Raw genomic sequence first — 12,325 nt, forward strand, 5'->3', positions numbered from 1 at the left:
CTGTGATTGAATTCTGATGACTTTAAAGCATGGAAGAGAAAGATCATTTATAAGTCCACAGATGTTACTGCCATGATAGAATGTAGCCCAGAGGCCCTGCTAGAGCATGCCTTTGGACTGTAAGCTAAACAGAAGTGCTTGGATGCCAAGCACTTCTTGGCATCCACAATAGTGCCTTGGTTGATGACTATGTTCATAGCAGCCTTATTTATAATATCCAGAAGCTGGAAACAACCCAGATGTCCTTCAACAGAGGAATGGATACAGAAATGGATACAGGAATGGATACTTTTCTTCCTAGACTCTGGCTGCGCAAGATTCACTTAGAGCAATGAAAGATACAGACTGCAGAGCTGGCTGGCCACAGTTAGTAGGGGTGGTGGTGTGGAATGAATTCCAAGTCCTTGGGAGGGAGATATAGAAAAGCGAAGGAGGAAAAGTGTACCATGCTGTGAACTCTGTTGCTCCTTGGGGGAATCGGGAAACTAATTTTAATTCACACCAGAAACAGAAACATAACTGATGCTTCCTTTCAATATTTTAAACATATAATTTCCCGTCTCCTGGGTAGACTTATGGCTCACGAACAAAGCCTGTTGATAAATTATCTTCTTATGTTACAGGACTTCTGAAGGCAAACTGCATGCTTCAAAAATACTGAGATTTCAGAAAATTACTGAAAACTATCTCAATGTTTTATATAATTGCACCGTGGCCAACGAAGAAGCCACAGACACCAAGAGCTTCGTCTTGGTGAGAAAAGGTATGAGAGGCTTGGTGTTGGCTTTCACTGTGATTTCAGAGAGTCTCAACAGCAAGCTTTCATCCCAGGTCACACAGCGAGGTGACAAAAGCCATAGCTTATAGGTCTAGACCCACGTGCTTCACTCCTTCATCAGCCTCTCTTGTCACGTGAGCAGCAGTTGTATGATCTGCGCACTTGTGAAGCAGAAACACAATCTGTTTCTTCCGTTACCTGATGCTGTTTGTGTTTCCTGGACACTGCCCAGTACCAGCTCAACACCACTTGCAGAGCTCCTCAGAGCTTCTGCCCCTCCTTGCTCCTCTCAGGTCACATATGTCACCGGAGAAACAGGATCTGCCTGTCTCTGGAGCATCAGAAATTCACAGATCTCTCTCAAAGTTGTAGGAACTCCAGAGTACGACCTCTAAGAGTTTGCTTTTTAAATATGCATAATTGTTTACTTAATGGAATGACTGATTTTATTGGAAAGATTATCTCTTAAAAGCGTGCCACGTAGGAGGGTAAAATCTTCAGTGAGGCTTATACTGTCTGACGTGGAAATCCCTACATCATTAGTGTTTCCTCCTGGAGAATAGGCGAAGGAAAGGGAAAAAGGTAACGCATAGGTAGGGAGTTGCTACAGCATTGTCTACACTTACAAAAAAATAGAATCATTATAAAAATAAGTATACTGTGAATCAATAAAAGGTTGTTGGTCAAATGAGGAAATAAAATGCGATTAACATTTAACCTCAGCTAAATAAAAATATCAGGGTCAAAAGGCTTTTATATTTTCTGGGTATGGGTAGTAATCATGTATACAACGTGTGATCCTGGTGTCCACATAAGCTAGAAGAGGGACTCAGATTTCCCCTGGAACTGGAATTGCAGATGTTGGGAGCCAAAAGAAGATGCTGAGAACCATCAGCGCCAAGTACTAGACCTCAGCGTCAAGTACTTTTAACTGCTAAGTTATCTCTCCTGCCCACCTCCCCAGGTTTTGACCCTGTTCAGCCATCGGCACTTTCTTGGATGGCTGCTAAGAATTATTATTATTTTTTATACCCCTCCTGGCTCTATTGTATTTATCTATGGTGAATACAAACTGAATCGATCTGGGGGACATAACTGTTTTGAAGAGTATATTGCCTAAGAGTATATTGGATATCCTTGGGCACGTTGACAAGTTGGAGTAAAAAGATTTCCCACTGTAGACTACCAGCAGGAGTGTGGGGAGCTAGGGGGAGTATGGAAGCACGTGGGGAGACAGACACCTGCTGTCTGTCAAGGGCAAGAACTGACCACCAGAACTCTAAAATGTCGGCCACATGCCTTTGGGTCATGATTTCCCTGTTTCTCTCTCTCTTTTTTTTTTCCTGCAGAAACACCTGATATTCCAGGCCATGTCTTTACAGGAGGAGTAACTGTGGTTGTTCTCGCCTCTGTGGCAGCAGTGTGTGGGGTGATTTTGTGTGTCATTTATAAAGTTGACTTGGTTCTGTTCTATAGGCGCATAGCGGAAAGAGACGAGACACTAACAGGTAATATGCTGCTGTGAGAGGGGCTCCCTAGCTCATGTTTTTGTGCCTGTACCCTGCAAAGGAAAGAAACACTGGTCTTCCTTTTATTTGGATGATCCCACTAATGATCTCTGAGCCTTGTTCCCAGCCTGGAGTCAGGGATTACTCTGTGTGGGTTACACTGAAACAGGCGACATACAACCCTATACTTGTTTGTGAGAAAACAGATGTGTTTCTTCTGATGTCTCATGTCTGTGAACTGTCTCCTCACATGTCTCGTGCTGTCAGTCAGAGTGTGTTTACACACACACACACACACACACACCACTACACACTCAAGAAGACCATTTTATACCCAATAAAATTTGTTTTTATTGAATTTTCATTCATCCTTTTCATCATTTGAACTGGGAAAGGGATCAAATAATGGACTTGGAGGAATGTGGGGAGAAACAAAGATCTCTGTTTCAGTCTCCTAGACCCATCCGCTATCGTGTCTAATGTTTTATGCTTCTCAATGCTTTTAAAAGTGAATTTCAAAATTATTATGCTCTGAAAAATTAACCTAATTCTGTGGTGTGTGGGTGTGGGTGTGTGTCGCGCGCGCACTCATGTGTTTAATAGAAAAAAAAATTACTTCACAGAAATCAAATTCAAAATTTGTAAATATACAGCAGGAGACCTCCCCTGTCTCGTCCAGTCTCTGATTCCTACCATGTCCCCCACATGCTATTATATCCAGTGAGTTATTAATATGGATTCTTACTTCATGCTGCCTTTAAAAAAATTCTTGGTTTAGTTTCCCTACTTTACTATTTTCAGTTTTTGCTTTATCATTTCTTATGTATCTGTTCATGCTATTGAAGGAATCCCTCATCTTTCAGGGTGCTCAGACCCTGCTTGCATGTCTGTCTGTCTGTCTGTCTGTCTGTCTCTCTCTCTCTCTCTCCATGCATGCATGCATGAGTGTGTTGGTCAGTTGTTCTGCCTGTCTGTCTGTCTGTCAGTCAGTCTGTCTGTCTGCCTGCCTGCCTGCCTGATTGGTTGTCTGCCTGTCTTTGAGATAGAGTCTCATGTTGCCCAGGCTGACCTCCACATGGCTAAATATCATCTTGCCTCCATCTCCCAAGTACTGGGGTTACAGGTAGGTGCGCTCACAGCAGGTGGTCATCAGTAACTTGCTTCTATGTAAACTCTATGTCCTCTCCTTCAGATGGGTGGGTGTTTGTGCTCTTGCCTCCTTGCTATTATAGAGATGTTGTGCTGAATAAAGTCATCCCTCCATTGCCTCCAGTCATGCTGTATTGCCGCAGGGATGCTCTCAGTAATGCCCCTGGAGCTTTGACAGGTGTTACCCCATTGCCTTCCTTCCTGAAAGTTTTATGTTTGCCCTGCAAGGATGGCATTGACTTTCCTCATACTCTCACCCACACGCTCTCAAATTCTGGTCTGTTTAATAGATGAGAATTTGAAACTGCGTAGATTTAAATTGTATTTCATTTTATGATGTTAAAAACACAAGCAACCTTTCATATATTTGATGTTTGTGTGTGTATCTTCTTTTTCAACATATCCTCTTGGCCCCTTTTGCACTGGGCTTTCTGGCTTTTTGTTTTGTTTTGTTTTTCATCTTCTTTCCAGACACTATTTATATCTTAGGTGAGGTTCCTTTGGGATCTCTATTGAGAAAGGTAAAGACCCCATGTCGTCATCAATCTTTGCTTTTTGTGGTGTGGCTATGTGGGAGGCCCAATATATCTTTACTTCTTTTGGTATCTGGTTTTGGGGTTATAAGGACAAAGGATCCTTTAACCGCATGATATGAAGTGATTTTCGAGTACACTTCTCTGAGATTTTTAAAACTTATTTTGTTTCTACTATAGTATAATAGAACTTCATATCATTTTTTTATGTTTACAAACTTAGTATTAACAGCTAGTAGGCTTGGCGACTATGATGCTCAGCCTGCATATATGTGATCTTCCTTTGAAAGGATATGAGACAGTGAAGTAAAAAGTCTGTGTATGGCTTTTTCTCCATGGTTTCTGCTCAGAAATAATAATATTTGTATTTAAATGGGCATTAAATAACCGTTCTCTTGAGTTTCCATAATATTTTTGTCAATTTTGTTTGACCCAATTTAAACAACCTTGTTTTGATTTTTTTGTTATTTTTTTAATTATCTAAACTCATTGATTTTATTTTATATGTGTGTGCCTGAGTGTGTATCTGTGCACCACATGTGTGCAAGAGCCTGCAGAAGGGAGAAGAGGGCATCTGATTGGAACTGAAGCCACTGATGGTTGTCAGTCACCATGTGAATGCTGGGAATTGAACCCAGGGTTTCTGTAAAGTGACAAGAACTCACACTCACTCAGCCATATTCCTAGCCCCAGTCATTTTTTTTCAAGGCATACATATCACAGTAAGTATAGAGTGCGCAGAAACACTCAGGAACATGCTCTAAGCACCTTCAGTCAAAGTGAGTTCCATGGCCAGGTGCAGTCTGTACCAAGGGCAGAAATTGTCTAGGAAAGAAAACTTGGTTGCCAACACTATGCTTTTTGCTTTAACAGAACAGGAAAAGAACCAACGAGCCAAAGACTACTAAAACACAATCAATTGATGCATATAGTTGGAGAAACGATGGTTCTGCTAACTCATTATTAGTTATATAGTGATAGTATTGTTAATTAGAGATCAAAAGTATTAACCACCAGGAAATCAGGTTTTCCACCAAGCATCTCACTATCCACATATAAAAATAAATTGTGATGAAAATTAGCTGATTTATATCATAAAATAATTACTTGAAATAGGAAACTTGAAGTCAATTAATAGTTGGGAACTAGTTCTTCATGCATAAGAACAAAGGCATGTTGCATGTGCTACGGCTACACATGGGGTTGCCTTTCTGTTTCCCACGGTCAGTTATATCTTGGTTGTGAGAAATGATCCTTTACTTATTTACCAGCTGCTGCCTATTTTTGTCACTGACTTGATAAAAACATTTACAAAAGCTCATTTCCTCGTTGCCTGGACAGTAGCTATAGTTCACAGCCATCTAAAAGCATCGCCCAGAGGCAGTGCTTACTGGTTACAATAACAGCTAGTTTTATGGTCACCCATCTTTCCTACATTTGATGAGCATAGGATTCTGTAATCTTTATCCAAATTTTCTTACACGTGCAATTCTGCCAAACCGGTTGCTTTAGATCAGCAATTGCTCCTAACACATTGGTGGAAGAGCATACTGTGAGAACTGAGCAAACTTTGGCCAGACAGAGAAAGCATTGATTTGTGAACTTGATTGTGAAGAAATAGGGCCAGGCCATTGGGTTTAGACAGCATGGCCTATAAAAGAATAGACCCAGAGTTGTTCCATCCCATCTTATTTTAATAAGAGACCCAGCTATGTTTACCTTTCAATTTAGTTGGTGAAGATCTAGCTCCTTAGCCATCTACGAAGTTTTTGTGTGGTAAAGATGAACACCAGACTGCCATCACTCTGCTGCCCCATCTGCAGCACTTACACAATGGAGGACATTACTCAAACTCCCCTTGTTGATGTAATGTCACCACGGAGGTCCCTCTTCTTTCGCTGGTCAATCTTGTTCATCTTCATCTGTGTTGCAGGATTTTTTTTCATCCGTGAACTTGTTTCTTTTTAGTCCTGTCAGGTTGGATGTGCCTCTTCCATAGACTGCATGAAACCAAAAGGAGAATCACATATGCGTTCACTCACCCAGGGGAGAGAATGAATTGTCTTTGTTAGTTAGGTGACTTGTTTTCTTCTCCACTGTTCTCCCAGATGTCTAAATACTGTTCCATTATCAAGAACCGGATGGGAGCCCACTCAAGGATCACTGCAAAGCTTTCAGAGGATCATAGATTTTCCTCTTGACATTTGATACCCTAGGTGTGTGTGTGTGTTAGATTATAGTTACAATTTCATGTCTCTGATAGGCTTCTCAATGCTTTCCTCTAAATCAATGGCCTCCTTTTTCATTGTTGCTAGCATCTTCTTCCAAGAACCTTTATTATTTCTTCCATGCTCTGGGGTACAGTCTCAGTTTGATTTGTGTATCTTATATTTTACTTTACCTTGATATTATGTTTTAAAGGCCTTTAGAGAGTGAAACCCCCAGTACTGGTGTGGTAGAGTTGACTGAAGTGAATGAGTGAGGGTGTAACTTACTTCCCAATCCTGGAATGAAGATCTTCTGATATATATATATATATATATATATATATATATATATATGCCTTAATATCATGATTATTAGTTCTCTCTCTCTCTCTCTCTCTCTCTCTCTCTCTCTCTCTCTCTCTCTCCCTCCCTCCCTCCCTCCCTCCCCACCCCCATGTGGAAGTCTTAAAGCAGAGGATTTAAAAAGATCACTGCTTGCTTGGTATGAACCTGAAATTTGATAACCAATAATTCTATTCTCTTTGTATAAGTTTCACACAGGATTTTACTTAATTTTTTCCCATAATCACAAATTAAAAGAGTCCACCTTGTCTCCTAGACGGTAAAACATATGATGCCTTTGTGTCTTACCTGAAAGAGTGTCATCCTGAGAATAAAGAAGAGTATACTTTTGCTGTGGAGACGTTGCCCAGGGTCCTGGAGAAACAGTTTGGGTATAAGTTATGCATATTTGAAAGAGATGTGGTACCTGGCGGAGGTAAGAAAGGGAGTCCTGGACAGACAGCTAATGAAGATAATTCTTTTAGGGAGATGATTGCTTATCTTTTTACCTTAAGGATACACATATGGCCAAAGTCCTTTAAGCCAGGAGAAATCAGGTCAGTTCATGACTAGTTATTAGTTAACCAGGTCAGTCTGGTTAGCCAACTTTTCATTATCACACAGTAACAAATATTGAGAAAATCATTCCAGCCTTTCCTCATTGACCCTTTCATTCTGCATCACAGGTCTGATACCTAAGAAAAGGCACAGGCATTTCTTTTTCCCAGACCCTGTTTCAATAAACCACATGGAAGGCAAGCCAGGAAGGCACTCAAGGTCAAACTCTGACCTCTGTGTGCACATATACACATGTAGGCATGGCACACATGCATGTTAAGTAAATTAATGAGGAAGAGAAGGAGAAGGAGGGGAAAGAGAAAGAGGAAGAGAAGGGGAGAAGAAGGAAGAGAGGAAGGAGGAGGGAACAGGATTAGAGGAAGGAGGAGAAGGAAGAGAGGAAGGAGTAGGAGTAAGAAGGGAAAGAAGGAGGAAGAGAGGAAGAAGGAGGAAGAGATGAAGAAAGGGGAAGAAGGATAAGAAGGAAGAAGAAAGGAAGAAGGAGGGGAAAGAGGAAGAGAGGAAGGAGGAGGGGAAAGAGGAAGAGAGGAAGGAGGAGGTGGAAGAGGGGAAGAAGGTAGGGAAGGAGGAAGAAAGGAATAAAAAGGAGAAGGAGGAAGAGCAGAAGAAGGAGGCAGAGGGAGAGAAGAAGAGGTGGGGGAAAGAGGAAGAGAGGAAGGTGTAGAAGGAGAAAGAGGAGGAAGAGAAGGAGGAAGAGATGAAGAAAGAGGGGAAGGAGGAAGAGAGGAAGGAGGAGTAAGAGAGAAAGAAGGAGGGGAAGGAGGAAGAGAGAAAGAAGGAGGAAGAGAGGAAGGAAAAGGAGGAAGAGAGGAAGGAAGAGAAGAGAGGAAGATGTAGAGGAGGAGAAGAAGGGGAAGAGAACTGGAGAAGATGGCAGAAGAGACACTGGAGAAGGAGGAAGAGAAGGAGAGGAAGAGGAGGAGGAGGAGGAGGAAAAGGAAGAAGAGAACCAGGAGAAGAAGGTGGCACAAGAGAATTTGAAGGAAGAGACAGAACTGGGGGAAGAGGAGGAGGAAGAGAGAAGAAAAGCACAGTCTTCATTGTCACCATAATTCATTCATTCATCCTATATTTATTATGTGCCACACCTGCGTTAAATTGAGCCAGAAAGAAAATGTCACAGTAAATAGGAAGTAGCTTTATATTCTCCCCACAGCACAAAGCAGAAAGCAAAATGGGGGTAAGTGCACAAAGAATAAGTTCAGTACCGATTGGAGGTAAACTACTTCTGACAAGGTGCAGCATTGCTGGTGAGATGCAGGCCATGCTGGTGTGCTTGGTATCTAGAAGGTACAATGTTATTTCTAAAATATGGACCCATGGTTTTACTACCATTGCATTATATATTTTTCAATTCCTTATAAATTCCTAATTTAAAAAAAACTTTTTTTTTTTTTTTTTTTTTTTTTTTTTTTTTTTTTGCATACGCTGAATTATCACTAGGCTAGATTGAACTCTCTGGGGTCCAGAGCGAGGCTTGGCATGTATAGCTAGCCATGGTTACCTAGCCACAGCCAAATACAAATGTCATTAGCACATTGTCTGTGTGAGCTGCTGCATAGGAAGGAAGAAATGAAGCGTTACTACCCAGCCGTTTAGGGAAAGCCCACCTCTGGTATAAAATAATCGGTGTTTTGGGTCAGCTTAAGGTATTGTTAGAAATCTTTAACCTTCCTACATAAATGAAAAACAAATCAGAGATGATAAAAATGTACTTTATTTGGGTTGTCTGTCTGTGACACATCAGCTGCGTGACTGCAGGCAAGGTCTTCACTGCTCTGTGCTTTGGCGAAGTGGGGGGTGACAGAGCCTTTCTATGAGGTTGCTGTAGGGGTGAAACGAATCAATAGGCGCAAAGCTTTAAAGAAGGCATAAGTGTTAAGTGAGTGATCGCTGTGATAGTTATTAAGATGATTATTTTGCTCAGTGTCTAAAACAGATAAAAACGTCTTATTTTTAAAGAAAGCCTTGGTAGTCCAGCCAAAAGTTAAATATCATAAACCAAGGGCATGCAATATTTTTCTTCTGTGTCCACCGTTTAGTTCTCTGAATGGTTGCAAATCTTGCCCTTCCAGCTGTTGTCGACGAGATCCATTCACTGATAGAGAAAAGCCGGAGGCTAATCATCGTTCTCAGCCAGAGTTACCTGACTAACGGAGCCAGGCGTGAGCTCGAGAGTGGACTCCACGAAGCACTGGTGGAGAGGAAGATTAAGATCATCTTAATTGAGTTTACTCCAGCCAGCAACATCACCTTTCTCCCCCCGTCGCTGAAACTCCTGAAGTCCTACAGAGTTCTAAAATGGAGGGCTGACAGTCCGCTCTCTCCGAACTCACGGTTCTGGAAGAATCTTCTTTACCTGATGCCCGCAAAAGCCGTCAAGCCATGGAGAGAGGAATCGGAGGCGTGGCCTGTACTCTCAGCACCTTCAGCTCCAGACGAGCTCGATGTCAACAGGAAGTGAAGCGCTGCTAGAGGTCATGCGTGTGCCTATTCACAGCGGTAGCTGTGGTTCAAAAGGCTGGATTTTGTGACTATACCTCCCACTCCCGGTTAGGAGAGCTGTCATCGGGTCATCACAGATGAAGCAGAGCCTTGAGTGTGATCCTGAACTCATAGAGGGGGGCCTTGGGATTCACAGGAAATCAGTTTGTTATTCTTTCTTCCTCTGGAGCAGTGATTCCCAACCTGTGGGTTGTGACCCCTTTGGCAAACCTCTATCTCCAAAAAAGATTTACGCTATGATTCATAACTGTAGCCAAATCACAGTTACAAAGTAGCAACGAAAAAAGTTTTATGGTTGGGAGGTTCACCACAGTGTGAAGAACTGTATTAAAGAGTTTAAGTATTAGGAAGGTTGAGAACCGCTGCCCTAGAGCTGTTTGCACCCCATTCCATTCAGCCAAGATGGAGGTAGGCTGGCAAACTGATTTATGCCCCCCAAATAAGGCACCTCTTCAGAATTTTTCAACTAACAATGGATTCCAACTGGAGAATTTTACCCGCTCTGAGGCATTTTCTATGAAACAATCTTTCCTGCATCTCAAGGGTACATGGCTCTCTCCCAGGCTTGGGAGGTGCAAGAGGTGAGAGAAAGAGCTGGAAACAGAGAAGAGAAATGGGATGAGAGAAAGCTCCAGGAACTTGGCTTCAGGATGAGTTCGGTGTTGCAATGTAGTTCTTAGAAACTCAGTCAGACGTCAAGCAGAACTTCCTTATTTCTTCAACCTTTTCATACATCCTTTGAAATGGAACCCTTGAAATCCTTCATTGCAGACAGAAGCTTAAATTCAGAGAACTCAGTGGGCCTTGCAACTTTAGTGGCTTTAAGTTTTTGTTGGCTTTGTGTAAATGTTTATCTGTAGGATCATATTAGCTGCTAAACGGTAGCAAACAAACAACAATTGCTTGTTGTTTTTACGAGCCATTTCTGACGCCCTGGGCATGCAGGCAGTTTTGGGTGTGGCAGTTGACAGTGTGGTATGTGCAGCCAAATTTGATGGACAATCTTGGATTTTGTGAGCTCTGGAATTTTATCCAACTTCTCATACTTCAGTTTACTCATCTCTAATATCAGAGTTTAAAGTAGATACAGCTAGTTCCCAAGGGGACTAAAGTCTACTCTGTAAACATGGCTCTTACTGTTGATGGCAGTCACTGCCTTCATTCATTGGCTCAGTGATTCCACAGTGGAAGGAATGGGAGCCAGAGAGCAGGTGGGGAAATAGGTCTGCAAATAGGAGTGACAAATGGAGAGGGCAGAGGAGAAACAGCAGAAGAAACACACCAATACACATAAACATATACACACAAATACACACAAACATACATACACAAACACACACACAAACAGAAACACACATAAACACAAACATACAATCACACACACAAACATACATACACAAACACACACACAAACAGAAACACACATAAACACAAACATACAATCACACACACCAACATACATACACAAACACACACACAAACAGAAACACACATAAACACAAACATACAATCACACACAGAAATACACACAAACACACACACACACACGAACACACACACAATCTCTCACACACACACACACACACAAACACCTCCTGCTGAAATATGCATCTCTGAGCACTGGAAGACACTTTTGTTTCTCTAAAGGGAGTTGTCACACTGGGGCCTCCTCTATGGTTCAAAACAGCAGCTGTCTGTGGGACCTGCCTCTCTCTCTCTCTCTGTGTGTGTGTGTGTGTGTGTGTGTGTGTGTGTGTGTGTAGGAGTATGCTGCCCTTGTATGAAAAAGAAGATTCAGAGAAGCCCCCAAAGCTTCTTGTGACCTTGCAAATGCCTGGGTGAAGCAAGAATATTCTAGGGAAGTTTAGAGCAGAGACTGTTCTGAACAGACACAGTAGATTTTAGGAAAACCAGACCAAACCAAACCAAACCCAACAAAACAGAAAAACAAGAAGAGCCAGGCAATGGTGGCACACGCCTTTTAATCCCAGCACGCGGAAGGCAGAGGTGGGCAGATTTCTGAGTTCAAGGCCAGTCTGGTCTACAGAGTGAGTTCCAGGACAGCCAGGGCTACACAGGGAAACCCTGTCTTGAAAAACCAAAAGAAAAAAAAAAAGAAAGAAAAATAAGAATGGGGATTCTTAAGTAATTTTTTGTAGCTCATAACTTCATGTGCTATTTGGCTGACTTGAGAAAAGAAGGTAAATTCATTCAACATCTGATGTCACCACACCTGTGTGTGAAAATCTAGAATCAGAAGAGAGTTTGTAGAGTTTGAGACTTTGCTTTGTTCTTTTATCAGCCAAGGTTCAACATGTGAAGTTTATTTTACATGAAATATATTTTGTATTAAATCTGCCAAATACATATATTAGACTGGAAATATCTCTTGATGTCCTTTTCACTTGTCCTGAGATTTCTTGACATCCTTTTCCTTTGTTTTGGTGAAGACTGCACTGCCTGATTTTCACCATGGATCCCCACCTGTTTTAAGGAGCTGAGGGAAATTTAATACAGCCCACCTGCAACTATCATTTTAAAATCCTGTCACTCGTGTGTGTATATTTTTGAAAAATTTATTCTTTGAGAACCTCATATTTATATACAGTGAAATATTATATACACACCCATTCTCTCCTGCCACTTTCCCCTTTCCCCAAAATGTACCCCACGTAATTATCGTCCTCATTTTTTAAATAACCTAAGTCCAGTTAGTGTTTCCTG

At 41.7% G+C, this 12,325-nt stretch overlaps 1 protein-coding gene across 2 annotated transcripts in view; it reads left to right on the forward strand.

The window, feature by feature from the left end:
* The window catches only part of Il18r1 (interleukin 18 receptor 1), a 34,364-nt gene extending 22,774 nt beyond the window's left edge, over window positions 1–11,590 (forward strand). Inside the window, exons 8-11 of one of the 2 annotated variants that reach the window (XM_085836750.1) lie at window positions 624–763; window positions 2,128–2,286; window positions 6,795–6,953; window positions 9,172–11,590. In XM_085836750.1, the coding sequence (XP_085692876.1) occupies window positions 624–763; window positions 2,128–2,286; window positions 6,795–6,953; window positions 9,172–9,560 (847 nt within the window). In that variant the 3' untranslated portion in view covers window positions 9,561–11,590. Of the gene's footprint in view, window positions 1–623; window positions 764–2,127; window positions 2,542–6,794; window positions 6,954–9,171 lie in introns of those variants that run through there. The other variant, XM_021174573.2, reaches the window with a different exon arrangement.
* The last annotated feature ends 735 nt before the right edge of the window (window positions 11,591–12,325 follow it).

The sequence above is a fragment of the Mus caroli genome, unplaced genomic scaffold (genome assembly GCF_978045245.1).
Source record: "Mus caroli unplaced genomic scaffold, Mus_caroli_1 scaffold_1, whole genome shotgun sequence".
Taxonomy (NCBI): Eukaryota; Metazoa; Chordata; class Mammalia; order Rodentia; family Muridae; genus Mus; species Mus caroli.